At 43.2% G+C, this 26,645-nt stretch overlaps 1 protein-coding gene across 1 annotated transcript; it reads left to right on the forward strand.

Annotated features, from left to right (window-relative positions):
• Positions 1 to 5,695: 5,695 nt before the first annotated feature.
• LOC138487465 (uncharacterized) lies at positions 5,696 to 25,816 on the forward strand. Its single transcript, XM_069613990.1, has 2 exons — positions 5,696 to 6,528; positions 25,408 to 25,816. The coding sequence occupies exons 1-2, from the start codon at positions 5,696 to 5,698 to the stop codon at positions 25,814 to 25,816; spliced, it is 1,242 nt and encodes a 413-aa protein (XP_069470091.1).
• Positions 25,817 to 26,645: the final 829 nt, after the last annotated feature.

The following is a 26,645-nucleotide window of genomic DNA, read 5'->3' on the forward strand; positions in this document are numbered from 1 at the left end:
AGATGAGATCGAGAGTGGAGCCAGAGGAGTGGGTGGGGGGTAGGAAGGGGAGAGTGGACGTAGGAGTTGAGTAAGGAGAGAAGAGGGAAGATTGAGAGGAGGTTGAGAGAGGGAGGTTGAAATTGCAGAGGACAGAGAGAGGAGTAGGAGAGGGAGAGATGAGAGAGAGAGGAGATGGTGTAGGTCTTCATAGAAGGCAGAGAGGGGGCCAGGAGGTCTGTAAATAATTAAGAGGGAGATTGTGTGAGGTTAAGTGAAGGATTGAAGAGACATTTGAAGGAGGAGAAGGTAGGGAGAGATAAGGTAGGGGATGAAGAAAGACATTTAGGGTGGAAAATGAGACTGACGTTGCCTCCACGACCAGAGGGGCGTGAGACATGAGAGAAAGAGGAAGAGGGGGTGGAGAGAGATGCAGGAACAGTGGAATTGAAGAGGGGGATCCACGTTTCGGTGATGCAGAGGAAGTGTAGGTTGATTTGGAAAAACAGGTCAAGGGCCGCAGTGGTTTTATTGCAGATGGATCGGGCATTCCAGAGGGCAATGTTGATGATACTAGAGGGATTGACAGTGGGGAGGTGGGTAAGATTAGCACAAGGAGGGATAGTGTGAGGGGGAAGAGGTGGGCAGGAGGGGAGGTGAGGGAAGGTGGGCATGGGGATGAGCAGGAGGAAGAGGAAGAGGAGGAAGTAGCGGGAGAGTGGGAGGGAGATGAGGGAGGTTGAGGAGGGTAAAGACAGATAGAATGCATGACAGGAAGGGGATTAGAGCACTTTTTTAGTGGCCTCACAGCAGATTGTCCACAATCAGAGTATGGACCAGGACCTATAGCAGAGGAGGCCCTTGGGGGGGAGTAAGAGCCCTAGGCAGTTGAGTGGGTGTCAAGCAGTGGAGTGAAGGTTGCAGCAGCAGAGCGTCCAAGGGTGGATTGTGAGGATGGTAGGAACCTTTGGAGATCAGTAGCAGAGCGTCGGAGAGGTGAGAACAGCAGGATCCTTAGAGTAGAAATTGCAGCAGGGAGCGAACAAGGGCAGGTGGTGAGGTCAGCAAGATTCTTGGGGAGGAAGAGCCGCAGAGCATCCAGGGTAGTAAGGTGAGCAGCAGGGGCTGAGGAGGAGGAGGCCCTGAGGGGGGTAAGAGCCCTAGGCAGTTCAGTGGATGTCCAGGCAGTGGAGTGAAGATTGCAGCAGCAGAGCGTCCCAGGGTGGATTGTGAGGATGGTAGGAACCTTTGGAGATCAGCAGCAGAGCGTCCAAGAGAAGTAAGGTAAGAGCAAGAGGAGGTTGGGAGAGGGATGATGCCAGATGAGGAGGAGTGAGGACCTCAGACTGTAGGACGCGCACAGAAGGAACTGACTGAGGGAAAGCCTGAGTGCTGGGCGAACAGTGTAACAGTCCATTGCAGCAGGGCACAGGCAGCATCAGCAGGTTGTAGTAGGCAGTGCACAATAGAAGGGGACAGCTGGCAGTGGTGGCACAGGCAATGTCTGCAGGAGAAGGTCAGGCGAGATGAGGCAGGAAGACAGGGAGAGCCCAGGAGGTGAAGGGGGCGAGGGATGGGCAGTGCAGCAGTCCGTTGTAGAAGGGCATAGGCAGACTCAGTGGACGGACTGAGCTATAATCGGCTGCAGAAGGGCCTAGGGGGTCTCAACATGCAGAGGGTCAGACAGAGCAACAGTTCACCAGGAGATTTGTAGTATGGAGGGCGATCTGACACGCCCGCTGTGTGGCTACAATAGTAGGGTGATTGCCAGCCTGCGTAGGGGTGGGGGCAGCCTCTTGAAGTGCAGGGGTCATGGCAGTGATAATGGATCCTACCACGGTGCACCAAGGGGTCACACAGTGGTCTGCTACAGTGATTGGCGGGCCGGGAAAGCAAGGTGGGGGAGGCCCAGCTCTGATGGTTGTCGCAGTGGTGGTGATGGTAGGTGCGGCCGCAGGCAGAAGACCAGACAGAGCAACAGTCTGCCAGGAGATCCGTGGTAGGGTGGGTGATCTGACACACCCATAGTGCGGCTACAGTAGTAGGACGCTCGCCAGCCTGCATAGGAGTGGGGGCGGCCACTTGCAGTGCAGGGGTTGTGGCAGTGATATTGGATCCTACCTCAGTGTGGCAGCGGGTCACTCAGTGGACTGCTATGGTGTTGGGCTGGGTGGTGGGTTGGGACAGCAAGGTGTCGGAGGGAGGCACAGCTCCCGATGGTAGGTGCAGTGGTGGCGATGGCAGGCGTGTCAGGCGCGATGGCAGGCACGGCCAGGGCAGTAGGTCTCTCGGCAGCTTCTTATCCCAGAACTGTGCCGTGCACAGCACTCAGGACGGGAGCAGCAGGCAAGGACCACAACGTGTCGTGACATTCCGGAGCAGAGACCCTGGAGTAGGAGCCACAAAGGAGGGCTCACAAAGGGCACACAGCGCCTCTCTCAGTCCGGTGGCTAATGATGTGGCTGTTGATGGGGCCTTATATAACCTTTATGAATGTGGCAGGCGCACACAGTATGGCTTCGCCAAGGGCACACAACGCCTCCTTTAGTCAGCAACTGTGGATGCGGCGTAGATCAATCCTGAGTGAATGTGGCAGGAGCCCTCTGTAAGGTCGTGGGAGGCTCTGCACTGCGCCAGTCACATATGCCCGGGTCAGGGAGATTGCGGCATTGGGGAAAGATACCACCAGAGCTCCCGCTTGCAGAGGAGAGCGGGAAGAGGCTGGCTGTAGAAGGAGGGGAGGAGGCTGCAGAAGAGAGATAAGGTAGATGTAGGGTCCGGTTTAGGCTGAAATTTGGTCTGTAGGTGCTCTCAGGCATATGAGTAAGAATTGTGAAAGCTGGGTTAATGAAATTGTAGTAAATACTGCAATCACACGGTATGTGTCAGCCGGAAGTCAGGGGACGACGGGTCAGGCACCGAGCTTCTGCGCACCCTGGTGGTCCAATTTCAAGTGGTCGAATTGGGAAACAGCGACCATAATATTGTGCGTACCAATTGGATGGTGGATGAAAGGGTAGATAAATTGGTATACCCAATCAACATTGAAACAAGCCAGGGAAATAACCACCTGCATATGACCCAGGCAAAAATTGCAGACTTTATCATCCAGTGCGAAGCCCAAATAACAACACAGGGAGGATCCACAACCTTGGAAGCCCTGAACTAGGCACCCATCTTACAAAGCTTTGAAGAAACAAATACGGGAGGGGAAAATTATTTTTTTATCATAACCACTCACATTATGCAGTTGTAGTACCTGAAATGAAACTACTTAGACAGGACCTGAGGCACACTGCAAAAAGCTTACCCACCTGGGAAATTGTAAGGGCTAACAAACTGAGGAAACAGCAGTACAACAATTGGCTATTGGGCTACAAAGCGACTATGATGCAACAGGATGCAGAATCCATGTTAAAATTGGTATGTAAGATGCAAAAAAAAAGAGATCTGGGGCCAATTAAGTATCATTTGATGTTGAGAAAACATCATGGATGTAGCACTTCTATGCTCTCTTTTCATTCGAGAGTGACATTGCAGAAACTGAACAGGGTAATACTGCTGATTGATCATGGAATATACTGATTGACAGAGAATATATATTAACTTGAATCGGCATGCGAGTCATTCAATTGCACCTGGCCTGATGGGCTCACAAACGCTGCCCTGAAAAAAGCCCTTGAGATGTGGACAGATTATATGCTTTTGCTATATGCACAGATGTTAAAGACAAGGATGATGCCTCCCCCTTGGAGACTGTTGATCATAATCCCTATATTCAAGAGGTGCAATAGAGCTGACCCAAAGAATTATAGACCTATTGCCCTTCTTGATGTGGCCAGACAAAATGTTACCTCAAAAATATTCAAAGGCCCAAATGAATTTTCCAGGATCGTTGAGAGAGAACATGTTTCAGCCGGAATTCACCAAAGGAATGGGGATCAAACATCTTCCTAATCATCATCCTAAAGGGTAGGGTATTGGTGTGGAGAACAACTATTTACTAGCCCAAGGCTTTGATAGTATCAAACATACTCTCATATGGTCTAAATTGGCGAGTTGATGATGCCTCTGTGATTTCCTGGAAGCAACAAATGCGCTATACTCCATATCGTCCCTGAGAATTATACTGAATGTTGCTGGAACAACTTCTAAGGGATTAAAGCAGGGGTGCCCCTCATACAGCACTGCTCAGTCTATTTATATCAGACCTAGGAGACACATTAACTAAAGCTAGATGTTTCTCACCAATGGTAGGTGGGAAACCACTAAGCAGGCTATTATATGCAGAAGACCTGGTCCTTTTGGTCCAGACGCCAATTGGACTCAAACAGCAACAGAGTGAATAAATGGAATATGTGCATGATAATGGATTAACATCCCAACATCAAAAGTATTGATCTTAGAGCCTGCACAGGGGGTAGTCTAGGGATATTCATACAAAAAGAGCAAAAGTGGGGGTTTCATTGGGTAGTATGTAAATGCAGCCATTAAGTCAAACCAGCAAAATGGGTTTAGTTTTGGAAGCATTTAGTACAGTGCGCTGTCATTTTAAAAATGTGCAATTTTACAATTGGGATGTTTTCATCTGTGTGGGACTACATTAAAACCAAACAAAAATAACGAAATCCTATACTAATTTGTTCCCACTAACTCATTAACTGTTCATCTAACATATAATGCAGTTCTAAGCACAGTGAGATTCATTCCATGTTAGCTTTTTCTATGGGGAAATATCCACCAGCAGGAAAGGAAGTCTTCATTGTTCTAAACATGCAAAAAAATAGTGCAGGACATTCTTGTAATTTGATTGGTAGGAATGGAGAGGTGGTACAGCTGGTGCCATGCGAGGATGACTTGCAGTTGATAGACAGGGAGAGATTTTTTTATGGGCAAAGTGAGGGGAAGAGCTCAAAGCTGCCTGGGTTTTGAATGTGAACGGTGACTTCCAGGAATGGGAGATCCGTGGCTGCAGTCTGGAAGACGAGAGAGGGGGAGCTGTCTGGCTTAGAAGCATTCCGAGGCAGTGCAAGGCTGTGTTCCCAGGAGTTTTGCGAGGGAGGTTCACATAGATAAAGCTCTGGTGACAAGTGCTTCAGAATTTGCACATTTTGGTGAGTCAGGTCAAAGATGAGGAGCGTGAGAATGTATGAGATGCATTACTCTTATTGAAAGACAGTGTATGAGATCATTTTAAAAAGAAAAAATATAATGTTTCTCTAAGCATGTTTGCACTGGCTAAGAAAATGATGCACACCAAGTTCATTTTGTGATGTGCTTTATTTTGATATTTTTTAGATGCATTTAATGGTGCGTTAGCCCTGTGGGAACATACTGTAGATCAACTACTGGCCGTGGTTAGTGTGTTCCACACCGCCATACCTGCATTAAAGGGAACTCATTGTGTGAGAGCAGTGTGACACTGAAAGTGAATCTCAGGATGTCTCAAATTGATGCCACATTCCCAGAGTTGGTGAAATATTTGGAGGCAAAATGATAGGCACATGGAACATGGTCATGAAATGTTGCCACAGAATGGCATGACCATATCCATGGGGAAGTTCAGAAAGAACCACTGGACAGCATTTCTGAAGCCGGTAGCATACTTCAGGTATGTCTTCTGAGATTATTTAATGCTGCTGACAAACATTCTGAGAAAGACTGTTTTTTACGGCTCTGTGCCAAAACGTAGTTCATTTTAAATAGGTCTCTGCGAATGCAAGAAAATGATACTAAGCTAATTAGCAGACTAAAAGTCAAATTAGATGGAGCTAGTGAACAGGAGAAAAGGTTACGAGCAGAACTGGAGGTATGTCAAAAAGACATGCAATCAAAATGTAATGAATTCAACACTCTCTTGTCTCAAAGGAGAACACAGTTTGAGGACAGTGAACAAGAATTAAAATACCTGAAAGGATTTGTAAGTCACATTAGACAAGATAAAGAGAAGGCTATTTTAGAGATGCAAGTTTTACAAAGAGAGAATCTAGAGAAAGAAGTTGAGCTCCAGACTGTTGAACAAGAAATAGCTAAAATGTTTCAAGAAAGGGACAAGTGGGACAAAAAGTTTAATGAATGTCAAATACAGATGAGCGATATGCAAAATGTGATTAATAAAATGGGCGATGAAAACACTTACCTGCATAAGGAAGCAGATCGACCCCTTAAAAAGTGCGAAGATTTGGAACAGCAGATGTGTGATTTTAGGTCTCAGGACAAGCAACAGCGCACCACATTCATTGGCATTGAGGTGAACTCCATTTCTACACTGGGAAATAGTGTCCCGGTGGCTGTGCCGGTGTCTGGACTTGGTTGTAGCTCCTTTGGGGGGTTTGACTCACACATTGGGGATTGCCACCAATCCCATACAACTGAGACAAGGGTTGAACCACAAAGTAATGCAATTCCAAATATAGCACCAAGTAGCTCTATCAAGATAATGAAGGCAACCAAGGCCCTGAACAAACCGTTCAAAAAAGAAGGGGAGTGCTGCATAGAGGACCACTTGGAAGTACCTATATTTAAAGCCCTAAACATACCCAAGGAACAGTACAGACAATACTTTCACTTAACGCTGGATGCTCCCACAGCGAGCATCATCAGAGGATTGAATGAACAGGAGAACATGTCATGGGCAGAATTTGAAAAAGAGGTTAGGCATTGTTTTTCTCCATTTCAGTCATTACAGGAGGCGAAGAAAGCTGCATATAAGATAATAGCTGGTCAAATACATAACCTCACCAATTTCTTCAAGACTTAAAAAGAGCTTTTTCTCATTTTGATGTATCTTTTAATCCCAATTCCAATGAGTTTAAACTGCTTATTTTTATGGTTTGCAGAAAGACATTGGGGCTGATTCATGGAATTATTTGTGCCAAAAAATGGGTATTTGTGCGCCTTTCTGCCCGCACATCTCTGTTTAACAAATAGGGATTTGCGGGCAGAAAGGCGCACAAATCCCCGTCTTTCGGTGCAAATAATTCAATGAATCAGCCCCATCATATCAAAGTTATTTTGTGAGTTTTATCGTGAGAAGTCCCTTGAATGGATAGTGCACCAAAGTACCAAACTGTATGAGGTGCTTTACTGTCAGGGTAGAGAGGGTGATACAATGAAAGAAACAAGATCAAAATCTAAAGAATCCTCAGCAACAGTAATGGAGATCAGGTCGGCTAAAATTTCACTTGAGTCCGCTCAAAGTTCAAGCAAAAATAATATGACACCCGAACAGAAGGGTACTCCAAATAGGTTGCCGCCCTCGGCACCTATGTTTCAGTCACATGATCCTAGTAATAGAGAGAGTTACATTAGTCCTAGGTACCTAGGAGACAGCCCCCGGGTAGGATACCAGCCCGATATGTCAGGCATGAACAACAACCAGAGACAAAATCAAGATCAAAGAAGTAATAGTCCCTACCAGTCATTGGGGACACAGAGCAGATTTGACCCCAACACCATTATATATGGTAACCAAGACAGACCACGGTATGTGGATCGATTAATTGAAAATGGTAATCAGCATAGGGAACAGTGCTCACAAAATGAGAGACAGAACATGAGGCAGAATATGAACTATGCTCCACGTCAATAAAATCAATCACTGCCACCATGGCATCACAACCAAAGAATGGGTACACCCTGCTTCTTGCCTCATATGAATCAAGAGTTCAGAAACAATTCAAATAGGAATCAATCTCCTGAGAGATACCAGAACAGATTTAACCAGGGGGAGAATAACCAATACCGGCCTAGGCCGCAAAGAGAAGATTCTAGAGAAATGGACAGGTTTCAATGTTTTGAAGCCCAGGTAAAAATGTTGGCTGAACTGATAGGGAGACTCTGTACAGTTCAAAAACAATCATGAAATGAGGGGGCAGAAGCTCATAGAAGTGACCTGGTTGCTTCTGATAATAAGTGACTAAATATTCATGACACCTGCAAAGATAAAAAGGCATATTCCCACAAGCCGGTTTTGCATAATGACCCTGAGCTGCTTGACGATTTAAACATGAAAATACCTGCAAATGAACATGAGGCAGGGATTACGACCACATCTAAAAAAGAGGTTCGGTTTAACCTAGCGTTGAATACAACATTGAAAGTATGTACAAATGAAAAAGGAAAAGGAGAAAAACATAAAGTTCCAAAGGAACAAAGAGACAGATTTAAGAAAAACAATGTATTCACTGATAAAATAACTTATGATGGAGTAGATATGAATGTTAGAACACCCTCCCTAGACGATAAAGATGATAATAAAATGCAGACAGGAAAAATAAGGACTAAATAGGAGGGTACATATCAGCCACCTGAAGAGGTCATTGAGACACATATTTTTGAAGAAATTAAAAAGACTGATATCATGCCAAATACCAATAAATGTCCAGAATTAGAAAATGACAACCTATCATGTGATGTTTACAAGCATATTCAGTTGGAGAATTGCAGTGTGAACCAGTGGCATCACCAGGAATCAAATTTAGGAGGGGCACAGAGGGGGCCAAAGACAAAAATAGGGGCGACACAGAAAAAAGTAGGGGGAGCACATGGTCAAGGCTTGTCTTAGGTAGGGGGGCAGAAGGGGAGCACAGGGTTTCACAGGGGGGGCCCGGGCCCCCCCAGCGCTCCCCCTACCAACACCACTGGTGTGAACCCTGATATTCCCCGGACAGAAGGGAGAACAGAGGCCACACTCCAAATGACCCCTGAACATGAAGAGATGGACAAGATTTATAAAAAGGAAATGGAAAAAAAGGAGGGAAAAATGTCCTTTCATTTACCAATGTGCTTAGCCAAGAGTGAGAAGGGTCTGAGAAAAGTCAGTCCTGAAATCAGTAAAAATGCACACTTTTTGTGTGTATTGGAGGAAGTTGAGGACATATATTATGCTCTCATTACTGTGGAAGAGAAGTGCAATACATTTGCAATGATTGACACAGGTGCACAGGCCACAATTATGTCCAAAGAATTGGTAAAAAGTATCAATGAAGGGAGATCCCCACAGAATCAGACCAAATTGAGACAAAATGGAGACCCAGTACATAACTTTAACGGTGAGGAGGTGCCTATTGAAGGCGTCACTGAAAATGAAACAGGAAATCAGCACATTGAAATGGAGGCTGATAGGCCAATATATTTAACAGTGGCAACTCTATAGAGAGATACAGCCACACGATTGGAAGAAAGCACAGAGGTTCCTCCAAAGGAGGATTTCCCAGAATTTTCAAAAATGGTAGAGGAGCAGATTCTGTTAGCAGATGCCTGTGATAGGGAAGAGGATAAGAATGAATTGAGAAAAATATTTATGGAATTTAAGGAGGTTTTTGCCATAGATGCATATGATTGCGGCCTAACTGATTTACATGTTGCCACATTACTAGAGGGGTGTGGTAGAAATCCAGTATTTGTGCGCCAATATCGATTGCCACTGGCATGCTTGGAGAAATTGACAGAGATCATTAAAAACTTGCAGCCTAGGGGAATAATCAGATCCATTCATAGTACCTCCAACACTCCCATTGTGGGTGTATTAAAGCCAAATGTTCGATGGCCTCTGTGCGCAGACCTGAGGGAATTAAATAAAAGAGTGCCAGTGTCTAGATGGCCGCTGCCATTCATTGATCAAGGCCTTGCTCAAGTGCATGGGTCAAAGGTATTTACCACATTAGATCTCACATCTGGGTACCGGTGTGTGCCATTGGCAGAAGACATTCAGAATTTATTTGCATTTTCATTCGATAAAACGCAATACGCTTGGTCCAGAACACCATTTGGGTACGTCAATAGTGGGAGGGAATTTGGCATATTTTTGAGAAAAGCAATGCCAGATGCAGCAGAAAGAGGGACCATAGTATGTTGATGTCCTGATAAAAGTAAAAGCGTAAAAAGTCATTTTGATGAAATTAGACCTGTACTTGACCAATTGCAGAAGGCGGGTGGCAAAGTATCTTTACAGAAAGCCCAATGGTGCAAGAGAAAGATGAATTTCTGAGGTCATGAAGTAATTGAACACAGGTTAAATCCACAAAAGAAAAAGGTGGAGGTCATACAGAAATTGAAAGATCCTAAAATATGAAAGGTTTAAAAAGTCTATTAGGAATGACAGGATATAACATGAAATGCATTGAAAATTATGCTGAAATCACTCTACCTTTGACTAAACTATTGAAGCTGAATACACCCTGGAAATGGGAAAAGGAGCAAGCTGAGGCAGCTGCTAAATTGAAGGAATGTCTCATAAAGGCACCATGCTTGGTTTATCCCATAAAGAATACAGATTTTTTTGTAGAAATAGTATTCACTGAGCAGTGTATGTCAGCAGTGTTATCTCAAAAACATGATTTTAACCATACAACTATGGCGTATGCAAGTAAGGCATTTTCTCAGGTTGAAACTAAATTCAGTGAATGTGAAAAGGCCTATCTGACCACTGTATGGGCACTGCAACATTTTCATCCCATTGGTCAAGGGGAAAAAGTGATCATTAAGAGAAATCATCAACCATTGCAGTTTTTACAGAGTAAAAGGATTAGATCAGGCAATCTAGCACAGTCCAGAATTACTTCATGGACATTGGCACTGCAGAGTTTTCCTGTAGAAGTGAGATCTGGCCAGAATAAAAAGAGCCCAATTGCTCATGGGTTAGCAGATCTACATGACTGTGCAGCTGAGTGTGTTCCAGAAGAAGTAGATGTGGAGTCTAGTTTGCAGGAGCTTGAACAATCATCACATAAAGCATTTGAGGAAAATACATGCAAGGAATTGCCAATTGTGTATGTTGACGGATGTTCTTTTCATATTGAAAATGACAGCAATAAACAGTTGGTGTCAGGGATAGGAAAAGTCTGGTTGAGATGTGAGGACATTCCTAGTATAGGAATGAGAATTGGGGCTAGGAGTAGCCAGATAGCTGAGTTAGCAGCCATTTATAAAGCAATTACTACTGCAGTTGATAACAAATTCAGTGAAATTGTCCTGGTGACTGATTATGATCATGCATGAAATAGCTTTGCAGAATATTTGCCTGGCTGGAAAGCAAGAGGCATCCTCACATATAACAAAAAGCCCCTCAAACATGGGAACATGATTGCATGAATATCCCTACAGTAGGACCCATACATGTTACTTGAATGGTGAGCCCTTGGAACAAGTGGAGGTCTTTGGATACCTAGGGGTATGTGTCATCCGTAGCAGGGTTGACTCCCCGACTTAAAAATCATTAAAAATTAAGATAAAAAGGTGGCAGCTCAAGGGATAAAATGACACAAAAAATGTGTCCGCTTCTCTCTAATACCAGTCATTGCGTTTTATAAAGTGAATGTGATGGCAGCACTGACGTATGGGTCAGAGGCTGTCTTGTTTTTACCAAGCACTGACTAGCCAATACTAGTGAGATCCCTTTGTGAAAGAGTGCTGGGTCTACTAAGATGGATCCCTACACAAGTGGTCCAATATGAACTGGGCCTAGTGTCCCTATACGGCATGGTCTGCTGGAAAAGCCTGTCCCTTTATCGCAAATGCATCAAAGAAAACCAAGGACCATTGTTGCATACGTCAACAAATGCCTTATAATCAGGTAGCAAACTCGTACTGGCAGAGTGGGATAAGGCCTGCAAACATTTATTAGAGGAGTTTAGATGCAACTGCAGAGTATCTTGTGAGTAACCCGGATAAAGTGAAGGTGAAAGTCAGGAGATCAGACTGGATCCATACGCAGAACGAATGGAAGACATTTCAATTACTTTTATCAGCGTAAACATGAAATGAGAGCATACGGGACGATGCCGAGGTAGTCATCAAAATTCCCCAACAGTTATTTTAGGGATCAATTTCTCAGGGTAAGAATGAACTTGTACTTGACAAGGGAGGTGTTTGCATCACGCTCAGTATCAAGCGAGTTGGCTACCGATTGATTGTCGATACTGCCCAGGAGAGAAGAGCAAGAAACATTAAAACACCTCCTTTAACTGATCAGAGTACTGTGTATATGGGGACATTTTACATATCCATCGAGGAATGCTGGGCTGTTTGAATAGGCGGTGAACATGTTCATCTGGTTTTAGCTACTATAAACTTCAATATGATATTTTAAGAGAAATTAATTAGTCATAATGCTCTTCGATGAGATAGTTGTGTTGATGAATTATAATGGTTGTTTTCGATCTTGATTTTGATTTTAAACTGTTGTTTTTAATTTGTTGTTTTATGCATTGAACTAGCTAAACGGTTTTTTATAAACCAATGCTAATCAATACATAAAAAAATATATATGTGTTTGGGCCTATAACATTGTATTTATTTGCTTTCATTAGGTTAATGTATTATTGTCCGTTTGTTGCCCAGAATTTTGGGATGGGACTTTATATCTGTGGACATGAGACTACACATGCAAATTAATACTTACAAAGCTTTCCACATAACTTTTCAGTCCAGCCATTCAGTAGACATCCTCTGCTGCAAAGTGCCTGCAAGTATCATACGTGTCAATTGGGTGCTGTTTGGTGCACAGGACTCTCAAGTCTAGTATGGCACTATATTGCTAAAGTGCATCATGATCTACTATTGGCACAGATTGTCTAGACCTGATTGACGTTCAGGAGATTTGGAAAAGCCATGGCATTTGTGATGTTGGTTTTAGAAGAATTAAGCGCAACATATTCTTATTGATGCAGGTGTGCAATATATCTCATTCTGACACCATGAGCAGTCTGAGACTCTTCTGATATGTACAATGGTAGTGTTTAGCGAGAGCTCCCACTTCAGAGTATATACGCAACCAATGACAGGATGGATATACTTCACACCTCCTCAAACACACTGCAGCATTGTTCTGGTGCTCTTCACCAGCTGCTTCTTTGGAGGGAAGGAAGGAAGGAAGGAAGGAAGGAAGGAAGGAAGGAAGGAAGGAAGGAAGGAAGGAAGGAAGGAAGGAAGGAAGGAAGGAAGGAAGGAAGGAAGGAAGGAAGGAAGGAAGGAAGGAAGGAAGGAAGGAAGGAAGGAAGGAAGGGAGGGAGGGAGGGAGGGAGGGAGGGAGGGAGGGAGGGAGGGAGGGAGGGAGGGAGGGAGGGAGGGAGGGGAAGGAAGGGAGGGAGGGAGGGAGGGAGGGAGGAAGGGAGGGAGGGAGGGAGGGAGGGAGGGAGGATGAGACGGGGGAGGAATGAAGGAAGAGGGAGGAAGGAAGGAAGGAAGGAAGGAAGGAAGGAAGGAAGGAAGGTAGGAAGGAAGGAAGGAAGGAAGGAAGGAAGGAAGGAAGGAAGGAAGGAAGGAAGGAAGGAAGGAAGGAAGGAAGGAAGGAAGGAAGATGTGTTTCAAATTTTCCCTTTTAGTGAGTGGGGTCGGACTGGGAAGCATATATACCTTCTTAACACAGCAAATCCATGAGGTTATAGGTGGGAGCACCTCTTTTGAGAAATGTGCAGGAATATGGTTGTCCAAAGTAAAATTGATAAGTTACACTGTGCACTACATCATCATATTGACCCACACACTGGCCAAAATAACTTGTCTATATGGCATTTGCCATATATCCCTATAGTCCAGACAACCTGGTAGTGAGGAGATCGAGCCATGATACCCAGGACTTTAATCTCTACACGATTAGTGCAGGTTTGGGTATTGCAAGTTAAGAGTTGCTCTGCCTGTGCCAATCAGATCACTCCGTTAAAGTAAGGATTGTTAAAGTAAGAAATGTCATCTTCAGTATCATCATAACTCAGAAAAGAATAAGCATATTTATGTTGGTCACTTGAGCCTTTCAATGAAGCCAACATTCTATTTTTGAAAAATACACAAAATCAGCAATCTCCCAAAATCACCTATACTGAAAGCACAGGGCTGGAACTCGCCTATACAGGGAGAATGGGTGAGGTTGATCAAATTTCACTACCGCCAGTACACCCCAGACAGGTATGCTGATCTTGGGCCAACATGAAAGTCCACCAACTGTTGTGGGGCTGGAGCCAGCAATTACAAAATTGACAATCTTCCGAAACCGCCTATTCTGATAGCACATGGCTGGACCCAGTCCTGTGCAGGTCGAATGGGTAGTGTTGGTCAAATGTCACTATCAACAGTACATCCCAGACTGGTATGCCATCCTTGGGCCAATGTTTCAGCCCACCAACTGTTATGGGGCTCGAGCCAACCCTGTACATGCAAACTCACTTTCAGAAAAAAAAAATATATATATATATATTTTTTTTTTTTTTTTTTTTGAGTGCAGACCATGCCTCTGGAAGCAGTTGCACACTTTACAATCATAGAGGGAAGAACACAGTGCATGAAGCAGAGAAAAGGGAGTGGGGAGCTACCAGAGGAGAGGGAGGGCGGGCAGTTGACAGCAAGGGATCTACAAGCAACCAGGGGAGGAGACAGTCGGGTGCAGATCAACAAGTCACAGTCAGGGTGAGCAGTGCAGGGTGTGTGTACCTAGGTGTTAAGGAGGAGCCGTTCCTTGAAGAGGAAAGTCTTGAGCTGTCTCCTGAACTGGAGACGTGATGGGGAAAGTTTGATGTTGATGGGGAGGAAGTTCCAGAGTCTTGAAGCGCAGAGAGAGAAAGCTTGTCTTCTGCTTCTTTCCTTTCTGCACCGTCAGATTTCTCAAGTCTGCACATTTCCTTACTTCTGATGGTTGGCAGCCCACCAGAGATGCTGTGTTTCTCATTAAGGTAGCTTGGGGGCATCAGGTGATAGTCTTGTGGATGATGCAACAGGGTTTCCAGATGATACAGGCGTGCAGTGGGAGCCAGTGCAGCTCTATGAAATAGGCCTGTGACCGAATAATGTCATTTCTTACATTATTTAGTGCAGCTTTTTTTTACATACACTTTTACAACACAGACATCCTCCTTAAAGAGGAAGTGCATTTTAAAGAGACTCCTAAATACGGTGATCATATCCTCAAACCACAGAAACCTCAAGCAGGCTCCAGATCGAAAGGAGTTTCTTTAGATTTTTGTGAAAATCATTGTCCTCGTACATATTGCTTCTTTGAGGTCAATAGCACAGGTTTGCATGAACCTTTTAACCTTAAAGTTTTCATTTTGCTTTTACCGTCCTGCAACTTTGCTGTTTTGGGGTCATTATTTATCACTGATTGTTATTTAGTTTGGTTTTGTGTAAATAATGTCACTCAGTCTAGAGTGGAGACACATTAAAGATATCATGCAAAGTAGAATGAACCATTTCTCAATCAATGAAAGAAAGAAATGATGACGGAACATGCACATTTTTTATTTCATTTGATTGTTTAAAGTGCGGACCTAGCTCAATAGTAGCGGAGTCCTATACAGATTGTGGGTGACCAGCATTTGGGCTGGCATCATTCAATAGCAGGGCAGTATGTTGACTCAGTATGTGCATCCATTGGAATTAGTCCTTCGTCAGGTGTAGTTGAAGAAGCCATGCTTTGAAAGATTTGCAAAATTGGACAACTGCAGGGAAATCCAAGCCAACCCCGGGATCGAGTTCTAGAGGGTGGGTGCGTGACAAAAGAAGGATTGTTTAAGGGTCCCGTCTTTGCGGACAAGTTATGATTCATAGCAGGGTGTTGCGCTCCAATTGAGTTATGCAATAAATACAGAGATCTGTAATTGAACTCATGGTCCCTGGTTTGACTCCAAGTAAAGCAACTCAGCCCTTTATCTTTCTGAGGTGGGTAAAAGACTACCATTGAGATGGGTAACAAGGAATGCCTGTTATCAGTGCCATTGAACGGAGGATAGCACAGGTGCAACATGCTAGAACGTGCAGAGCAACAGAGGTTTGATTCCGGGATCCATGTTTAGAAACCGAATTCAGGTATGGTATTAGGCGCGTTATAAAAAAAATTAAATACATGGTGCACGTTTATTTAAAAATAATTTCTTCAAACACTACTATTATGCTGCGGTATTCACAGAGTATATGGCAGGTATACAAAATGCTATAGAAACATGTATGTACTAGAAACTAAGGCTGGGCAAATCTTCTGAGAATCCACCCGCTATACCCAGAGAGGTCATCCATTGGATGTGAGTGCATCCCGGGGATGCCTTCATAAGCAGCTGCTCGATCTTGTGGGATTCCTATGGGATTTCGGCTTTTTAGCAAGGATTCAAGCTATAGTACTTGAGTGAGGATTTGGAAAAGCTTTTAGGCAGAAAACAAATTCGGATACCTATGAAGGATATTACACTTCCTGTTTCCTTGATAGGTTGAGTTTGGAGGCACGGCTGGTCCACACCACACCGTAAGAGGAGCTGGAGATGTTGGAGGCAGGTAGGCAGCAATTTGGTTTCTTGTCAGGGAGCGGGATTTCCATTTTTGTGTGTGTGGGATTTGTCAAACTTTCATTCTTTTTGTAAGGGACATTCTTATTGTGTTCCTTATTTTCAAAGCCATTTTGTTTTGTGAAGCCAGTTTGGTTTGTGTCACCAGTTTGTTTAGGAGAGCCAATTTTACATTTGTGTAGGGAAATCTTTTGTTGGGGATGTTTTGCCATGTGTGTGCTTTTTTTAAAGAACACATTAGGTTGCATGGAGGAAGAGGCTCTGCAAAAGTTAATCTGTCAAGAAAATAGATCACAAAATAAGAAAACTTCGTGTATTTAAATTCACTTATTGTGGTGTTAACCATGGGTTCTTCCTCGAGATATTTATGGGGTCATTTGTTTTTGCTTATTCAGTGGGCTCTCCACTTCCATATTGACACTTCCATATGTGTGCATCATACAGATCTCGCCACAGAAAATTAGCTTTAACAGCTCTGTCTCAGATATCACTTAAGACTTAAGCAAAATACATTGTAAAGACAACTTTACTTTGATTGCATGTATGGGAGTGATATATTGAAATTGTTTTCTTTCAACAGGCCTCGGTTGTCATCAGCTGTGGTCATGTTTCACAACATGTTTTATATGTAAGTTTTTAAAAGACTTTTAAAATTAATAGGGGCTCAAAACGTGTCCAAGGATGTTTCTGCCATCTGTGCACAGCTCAAAAAGATAAAATCTGTGGCCAATACCATTTTACCGTCCAAGAGCCTGTGTGAGCAACTGGCTGTTTATTAATGGAAATGTCTCTTGCAGCTGTCTTTTCTTCAGGGAGGATGTGGTGCTTTCCTACTAAACGCTGCGGAGCGTCAGGTACGTCACATCCAAGAAAAAACATAGACATCGGGATCACCGAAAGCAGGGGTGCGCAACTGGCTTTGCTGTCGGTCCGGATGTAATTTGCAAGCGTTCTGTAGTGGGCTGGACTGCATAAGAGGGTCCTGCAGGCTTTCCACAGCAAATAAATGTCCAAATGAAGTGAAAACAAAGGCACATCCTGAAATGTATTCATTAACTTTATTGTTCTATGTCTTAATCCTCTGAGAAAATCCTGTAACATTTCAGAGGAATATAATGAAAACATGAATGTTTGTTAGTGGGAAGTACTTGAGGCGCGTGGTTAACAACACAAGGATGCTGGCAAAATAACGCCTAAGGTATACTGTTCTCCTAACTGTGAGTGTGTTTTATTTTGGGCTCCTTTTTTGAAGAAAAAAATGAAGTAATTTCACTTATTGAACACCATGTTCCATGTCAACTGTAATGCCTATCATAACTAGAATGCCAACAACGAAATTCTGTCATATGAAGAAAAACTATTTTACCTCTGCAGAGTTTGAGATGATGACTCTTTAAAATGCAAGTATTCTGTGCTTTAGAAGATTTTAAAAAGCTTTGGAAAAAGTTGCTGCAAGTTTAGACTCCAGCAATGTATCTAAATCTATTCGGTTAACAATTGTCACTCACTGATTGTCCAGATTTGAAGGCCTTTTTTTCTTTTTCGTTGTATCATTTAAGCAATGCCTACATTGATGGCTCACTTGGTTATATTCTTCTGTTAACTGTACAAAAATAAACAAGAATGAAGATGCCAGCATCTGTTATTTCAATGTTGCTTCATTTTCTGACCAGAAATGACCAGAAAGGGGCTGCACCTTATTCTTGAACTCTACTGGCCTGGAGCACCAAAAATCACGTTGTGACGGCCCACAAGTGGCCCGCAGACTCTGGCTTGTGCACCCTTGACCTAAAGATTCATGACCAGCCAGGTGTGCTAGGTAGACTAGTGGTCAACTCAAAGAAGAACTGGTAACACTAATTAACCTCTGGCTTCATACAGACATAGCTGCAACTTAACTCAAACTGCCAATTGCCAGGTCACGTTACAAAATATGATTGTTAAACCCAATCAACCAAATATTGAACAATCCAATTGCTGCCCTTTCTTTAAAAACAGGTTAATCGAAAGAAAGAGTTGCTGCTGCAGCATGAACAGCAACACAATGACTTTCTGCATTAAAGATAATTACTAGCCATCTTCTAGGTGGTGTTAAAACCAACACAAATCACAGGGGCAGGGGTGACTATCTTTGCCAATGATATTCACGGAATCTTGGAAACAGGTGTTTTGGGGACCAAGACATTGCTATATATGTTTGAGCAGCCTTAAATATCATTGATTACACACTTCTGCTTTATGAAATATATAGATTATATGTGTAAGGGGTCAGGGACACAGACCTGGAGTGGTTGTGATTCGTTTAAAAAGCCAACACTATGCCACCACACCTCACGAATTACTACTCCACTAGATCTGTGTGGTACCCCACCCCCTTCACATTTCAATTGTTTCTCCTCCCCTTGGCCAGTCCTTTGAGTCACCATAGGTCTACTTTTACAAACTAGTTTAATGACCAACAGATTCTTCAAGGGCTGGCCAGGGAAGGTGTCGAAAGGCATTAAAAGCTGCATACTAGACTTCTAGAGGTAGATTCGTAATAGACACAGATTCACCCAAACAAAGACAGAGGCATTTCTTTGTTGACTGCACTATGAAAGATGGGGTAGCAAATACTGCCTCCTCCACCCATTCGCTCAGTGTCTGTGCTACCTTGGAGAGGGCGTTCTGGAACCTGGGAATCAAAATGGAAGAAAATGTGACCTTTGGCACCCAAATCTATTCTGCCAGAAGATGTTTATTTCAGATGTGAATATTGATGCAAATACTAGATTTGTTTCCCTTTTCCCATCCAGTAACCATGCTTAATGCCTTTGTGACCGTGAACCTAGGCTGCTGTAAGCCAGTGTACCCAGGGCTCATAAGAGCATACATCTTCCGAAACCAGCGGGTTCAGAATTCAGCCGCTCATGTGCTGCTTCAATGTGATAATTGCACTAGCATCCAGTGGCCAGTAGGATGCTATTCAAGAAGCCCTGCCTCGCATATTTAGCACTGACATTGAAAGGTCAACAGCTTATCTATGGACTGCTCAATCTTTACATCAAGCCTCATGGTAGTTCCCTATGCCAACACAGTTAAGGTATAACTTTTCTGGCCCAGGCTGCATTGTTGTGAAAATCTCTCCTGAAGGTTGTAAGACTGACAGCGCCAATTGATAAATTCTGGGAGTTTTTAAGTGAAAATAACTAGAAGAAATAATTGTATATACACTGTGTGTGCAAATCGTACCATTGATGTGTGTGCATTTGCAGCAATGCACCTCACAATTATATAGGGCTTACATATTTTATTATAACATTCATTATGCATGATATGTGTAACCTTTAATTGGAATAACTATGGAATTTCTCTTCTTACATGTGCATTACACATTGTAATTCACTTTCGGTTAACCACCAACGGAACATTTCACTATATTCTAATTATATTGGAATCCATACGATTGTGTCTTGTATGATTTTATTCAGGATTTTAAATTTATGTTGTGAATTGTTTTTTTATGGTTTAAATGCACTGCCAAATAAACACATATTTTCATTTAATATTTAGATAATCTGTTAAAAAAATATACCATTCACCAAGATCCCTTGCAATGTCCCAGCAGCCTTCCTTTTACTTCAAGTGTTCATCTGCACCAAGTTGGCTTCCCGGAGATGGAGCAGTCTCAAAACTTAAATAAAATACAATACAAAATAAATGCCAGCAAAGCTCCGAAATTAAAACACAATTTAAACTTCAATTGCAATCTCAATTTGTGCAACAGAACTCATTTTACACTTGAATGTTGAACTTTAACTGTGCACTTGCACTTTTAGAAGCTGGAGAAGACTTGTTTTGAAGCGCTGTGTAAGAACATAGGGCCTCATTACGGGGTCAGCGGCAAAACCTGCCAGTAGGCAGCACACGTCCATTGACCCCGTACCACTGTTTCTGCCGCCTGACATCCCGGTGCCACCGGGATATCGTAGGCGGTGGCAGAACAGTTATTTCCCATTCGCATGGCGTCCCATTGGACACCATGGGAATGGGAAACCTGCGGCACTGGCACCGCTAGTAACAGGTCAGGCCTGCCGGGAGTTCTATGCGCCTACTAGCAGACTCTTAGTTTGGCAGTCCAAAAAGGGTGCCAGTACGTTGCTACCGGCACGCTTATTTCCAGACCGCCAAACTTGTAATGAGGACCATTACATTATTAATGAGAGCCAGAGACCTGCACAACCGAGATACTGCTTTAGAATTGTCAAGTCTAATTATCACCATTTGGGGCCAGATTATCAAACATTTGCACGAGTTATTAAAAATGAGCAAATGCTAAAGCATAGTGCAAACTGTTTTTTTACAATCTGTATTATCTAAAAATCATATTTTTTTATTTAATAGTTTTTTTATAACGCACCTAATACCATACCTGAGTTTGGTTTCTAAGTGCAGATCGCGTGGTCTTGCTTCCAAGACCAGCACATTTTGTTGACACTGTGCTATCCTCCGTAATGTTGCTCATCAAACATAGTAAATACAACATTTTGCATTTTTGCCCTTTTGAAAAACTGTTTAGATAATACAAATCGGGACTGCATTCCAAATGATCTAAGCAGGAAAATAGGTGTCAACATTAATTTGCTCCACTTTTTTGCACCAGAGCAAAACTTTGATAATCTGGCCCCTGGTGTATCGCATCACATTGGTGATATAGGAGAAAGGACTACGTTAGGATGAAAGTGACAGGCACTTGAAAACTCATTGCTGTCTTTGATGTGGGGACACGAGCTACAGATTCACTGCAGCTGCAATGAGACAAAAGACCACTTAAATGTTACGCAACGTTAGTTGTTGGCAATATTTCATTCATCGGGACTAAGTTACGAAAACGTTGTGCACTTGGAAAACCCCACTTTAAAACACTTTGTAAATCAGGCCCATTGCCTCTTAAATCCATTTAATAGACCCTCGATCGAGCAATTTGAGCAATACCTCTAAGCCAGGCATGCAGACTGTCTGATTCAATGGCCACGCAATATTGTATTGACACTTATGGGTAGCAACGTAATTTTAATTGTCAGCACCTGTTAATTTGGGTACATCATGCTTGCATTTTGCTTTCATGCTGAGTGTAATCAAGAAACCTTGTGTCATCACAGCATCTTAACATGCTCATTTCTACAGTGTCTCTTTCCACAGTTCAATTACAAGAGGAACAGAGCAGTTGGGACATTGATGAAAGTCACAAAATGCTCTTTTGTTGCTGGGAATCTGGGCCGACTGCTGCGTAGAGGCTACAATCACATTATGGACAGTCGACTGGCACCGCCAGTGCTTGGACTGGCAGAGGAGCTGTTCCTGTAAACATCACCAGAGGATGCTGTCCACATGCCGCCTCACCGTGGTCGCCGAGGTTTGGAAATGGTTTTGGCGCCTCTAGGATTTTATTTACAAGAGATTAAGCATCTGCTGTACTGGAGTATAAAACTCATTAAAATAAATGGCAGTCGTACAGTTCCAACACAAACGGTGTTGAAGCATTAGTCAGTTTCCTGTTGACTATCTAATTGAAAATAAAAGTGTGGAGCAGCCATTGCCAGGCATCCCTATGGCAAAGCTTTTACAGAGAATTCAAAAGAAACACCATAAAGGAATGCACGAGTTAAGTAGCAAAGCACATTGCTTTGCATTAGTGTCCATAGATGTACAGTAGGCTAACATTGAAACCCCACTGCCTTTCTGTGCCTTCTTTGCCTCGCTGAAATGCCAGTGATAATGTTTTATTTGCGTTGCATCAATGAAAATAAACTGGATGAATGGAGGGCTAAATATGATTGCAGTCAAACTGCACAGAGCTGAATCGCTAAACGTGCTCGGGCAATGGGTATGTGTGCACTAGTAATGGGTAATAATGCACTGACTGACTTATTCAGAGGTACAATGGGTTACTTTATTGCCTTTGTAACAATGGGATAAGGGGTCTAGATGATTGAAGGGATGGCTATGATTGTAGTGCAATAATGTGGCGCTAGTTTCCTTGCATTGCATAGTCAATGTGTCATTATACACTAATATTGGGCAATTTAGCATTAGTTCACTCAGTAAGCCTACCATCAATGAAGGCGTTGGCTGGGGCAAATGGGGGACGGATATTATTGCAGTTAAACTATACCTAGGCATGGATGACTTTAGTTGGTCCTATCTGGCAATTGTCCTTTTGCACTTGTGTTGTTAATGCACATTTATATTTTAGTTCCAATTGCAGCACCATGAGCCTTAATAGAGGGGAGTCAGCATCTTTCTATGCCTTCAAATACAATATAACTTGTTGTGGATTTGGTTCAGTATAAACCCAAACAGCCAAATATTACATTGCATTATAAAGGAATGTCCAAACACATATATACTTTAATTAAACACACCATGCTCAATATTAACTAACTAGAAACTACTCTTCCTGCACTTATCAGACCTATCCTGCCTGCTGCCTTAAACCTAGCACTTGCAAATGGCTGCCTGCACTACCACTGTGTGTTGCCTTTATTATTTATTTATTGTTATTGATCTGTTTCTACTCTGCTTCACACTTTCCACTTCTCCCCCCTTCCATGCACTTTTCCCCTCCCCCTCTCCCATGCACTTGTGCATTCTCAATGTCACTGGGGCTAGTAAGATCGCTGTTTTGTTCTCCCCTGTCCCCCCCCCCTTGCCTTCTCGCCCTCTGAAACACTTGTGAACGGGCGCAATAAAAATAAAATATCAATATCAATACAAATAAAAGTAGCAGATGCAGCACTCTGGGTAATGAGACAGGGGTAGAAAAGGCAATTAAAGACCACAATGTTCAAAGTATATGTTCTTGAGGTTACAAAAGGGATTGACATTTCTTATCCTGTCTCTACGGCCCAATGATGACCCAGGGGCAGATATCAGTCAATAAAACCTTGCATTTGACTTGGCGATTCAACAGCATTGGACGGGATTCTTGGTGCTGTTTATCAGTTCTAGTTGGTTTGATTGTGCAGCATTCACAGTCATCCAGCGGTGAGTAGGTGTCGAACCAGTGTCGATCAGATTGTAACTGAGGTTCAAAGCGTTACTCCAGTGATGTGGATCAGGCTGTCACCAGGTTCGGTTTGATGGTCAAGGTTCAATGGCAGTGAGCTGGTATCAGGATACGCAGTTGAGTCAGTTTGATTGCCTCAGTTCGAGGGACACCAAGTTCGATCTACTTATAGGGATGGTGGTGATGAAGCAGGTGGCAGTTTGAAAACTATTCAACCAAATGTGTTGGCAGCAGTAATTCCTCATTTGAGTCAAGGCTTGATTGGAACTGGCTCTAAACTATCGAGCTGCGGTTCGAAGAACGATGAATACCAAAGGCAGCTATGGATTGTCCTGCTGGTTCGAACAGTGTCAAACACTCTCTAATCAGGGATCCTTGCTGTTTTGGCTTCTAGGTGCTGTGAAGCCATATACAGAGTCTTGGGGATAAGATGGGTTAGTGTTTTCGTACTACCAAATCCGTGGGAGCCTGGCGCACAACTGCTGGAGTCCTCCAAGATGGTGAAGTCATGGGTACCGATGTGTCTGGCAGGGGACAGCAAGGCAAATTGGATTCTGCTCTGCAGTAGTACAAGGATGAGTAGGGATAAAATAGCCCATTCAGCCCTCATACTTCTACAATCCAAAACACAAAGCAATCATAAAGGTAAAATAGGGACAGTTATGAGAAATACCTCCTTTGCCTTCTGTAGTAATGTGGGCAGACAAAAAGCTGTGCTCTAAAGACTGGTGTGAAGGTGAACCAGTAGTGACCCAAGCAACACAGTATCACATTTTAAAATAAAGGGAATGTCCAATCAAGGTTCTTTAAAAATATATGTACTTTAATTAAACATACCATCTGCAATGGACCAAGCAGAAAATACTGTAAAAAAACACCCCAAAGGAGGAACAGAGAAGATGAAACAGACTGATGAAAGTTGCATTCTGAGCATAGTTCCAGGGTGGTAGGTCAATTACTAGCCACACAAAGGATATGTCTTTGATTAAATCAGGATTGATCAAGACCCAACCAGTGGTCAAAGTGTGCGGGAGCGGTTAGGAGCAGTGCTCCTCTACAGTTGAAATGTCCACTTCAGTGCACTGCACTGAACAGTCCGTTAAACAGCAGGTGTGTTTGTATTGGCGCTTGGATTGCATGCGGGAGAGGGCATGGGGATGGGTTATGTGGGTAGCAGGGCAGGCCAGCAGGGAACATAGTTCTACTCTTTTTTTTCGTACACTTTGACCGCTGGACCTAACCAGTCTCTAGGGCCAAAGTGGACTGAGGGGGCAGTTAGGGTCAACAGTAGCTGGATTCAGTTCTTTGTGGGTTAACAGATTCAGACTCAATGTAGAACGTAAATGCAAGCAGATCAAGTTCAGTTTGGGCACGCTGGATTGTGTGTGCCCAAGCAGCAAGCTGGCATTGAGTAGGTGCAAATTAGGTCACTCAGTGTTTTAGAAGGGTGACCTTCAAGGATGCAGGTTGGGGTGGTCCCAGGATTGCTTTGAAGTTTTCCAGGCTAAGTCAGGCTTTAGCCACCAGGATGGGTCGATGAGTGATGCACCTGTGGCTCAAGTCGGCAGACAACAGTCTTCAAAGGGATGATCTTGGGTGCATCGATGTGCAGGTCATGAGGCGTGCATTCAAGGGCTAACTGGGTCAAGCCATGGTTGTAACCCCTGGTCAGAGTTGGTGTGTGACACAGTAGTAATTTGAATCAGGTCCCAGTGTCAAGCAGTCGATTCAGGCCTATCAGGTGGCATGCTTAGCTATGGCATGATGCAGTGTTGAGTTGATACGAAGTGAAACTTTTGTTCGGAAAGGTGGAGGAGCACAAAAACTAGGGCTGGTGTCTTTCCTCTCATTCAAGGTATGGTGAACATGGAGTGACCGGTTCAGTGTGGAAGAACAGAGAGATTCGGCTGGTCTGGCCCTCCAGCTGCAGTGAGGCCCACTCAAATGTACTCAAGGACCGGATGTTCAATTCAGGGTCTGCTCTCCCAGTTCTAGGAGATTAAGGTACAGAGTGGCACGTACTGATCCACAGCAAAAGGTCACTCACTATATGTCCTGGGAGTGGGCAGGGGAGAGATCTTCCATTTGCCTTTGATGGCTCCTTCTTCACAGCATGCTGAGGGCTTTGGTAAGTACAACCTTGCTAGCGTGTGGATTTGATATTGTGGAAGTGGATTTATCAAAAATGGAGAGTATTGAAAAAGTTGAACCACTTATCAAAAAAACTTTGTCCAACTCATTGCAGAAGAATAATCAGGCCAAAATGCAAGCAATGCCAGAAGAGCAATGGCAATTAGATTACAAGCAATTTAATTTGTCTCGCCAAAAACATCGTGATATACAAGAATTGAAAGAAGCTGAACAAATTAGAATTACAGTAAAAATGTACAGCAAAGTGGGAGAAAAAATGAAAAAAATGAAAAAGATATGTTGTGTCAAGAACAAACTGACACTCAAGAACCGAAGCAAGCTGAACAAACTGGAATTACAGCAAAAAACTCTCAGCATCCGTCCAATATAAACAAAGAAGCGAAGAATCAATTGAATAACATGGAGTGGAATTGGTTAGCGGCTGCCTTGGCGAATAACATTGAAAGCTAATGCCCAAAGAATTCAAAAGAAGAACAGCTTGTGTTCAGTTCCTGGAATACAAGAGGATTTATGCATTTTTTTTAATACCAATGAAAAGTGGTCAAATGAGATCAAGTGATCTGTTTACAAGAAACTTGGATGGTGACGTGACCTATAGCGGAACATTTTGAAATTGCAATCAATCCGGCTATTAAAAGGAAAAAAGGTAGACCAAGTGCTGGTATGCTGAAACTTATCAAAAAAACATCTGGCTACAGACTGCTTGAGTCTAAGAATGTATCTCCGTACATCCAAGTTGCTACCATCATAAGGAATGACGATATAGAAAACAAATCAATACCCCTCTTTATTCTAAACCTCTACTGGCATCACAGTGAAGCTGGAACAGTTTCTTTTGTTGATCAAGTAATTGATGTGATCGATGAATTACTGATTGCTGACAACTCTGCATGCATCCTTGTTTGTGGAGATCTTAACTTGAACTGTATAGAGCCAAGTAAAAATGAGCCACCAGCGAAACAGAATCTAGCTGGAAAATGGTTGGAGGATTTATCCTGACGAAACCTTGTTAGGTTAAATGGAAATGTAGAGGGAGACATACCGGCAAAATACACCTGGCAAAGGAATAACCAAAAATCCATATTAGACTATATTTTTGCATCAGAAAACTTAAACATCATTGATCTTCAAGTACATAAAATGCAAGTAAGTGACCACAATATGGTCATAGCTCGCTTTAAGATGTTTAAGCAAACTAC

This window comes from Ambystoma mexicanum, chromosome 9, assembly GCF_040938575.1.
Source record: "Ambystoma mexicanum isolate Mex_15411 chromosome 9, UKY_AmexF1_1, whole genome shotgun sequence".
NCBI lineage: Eukaryota > Metazoa > Chordata > Amphibia > Caudata > Ambystomatidae > Ambystoma > Ambystoma mexicanum.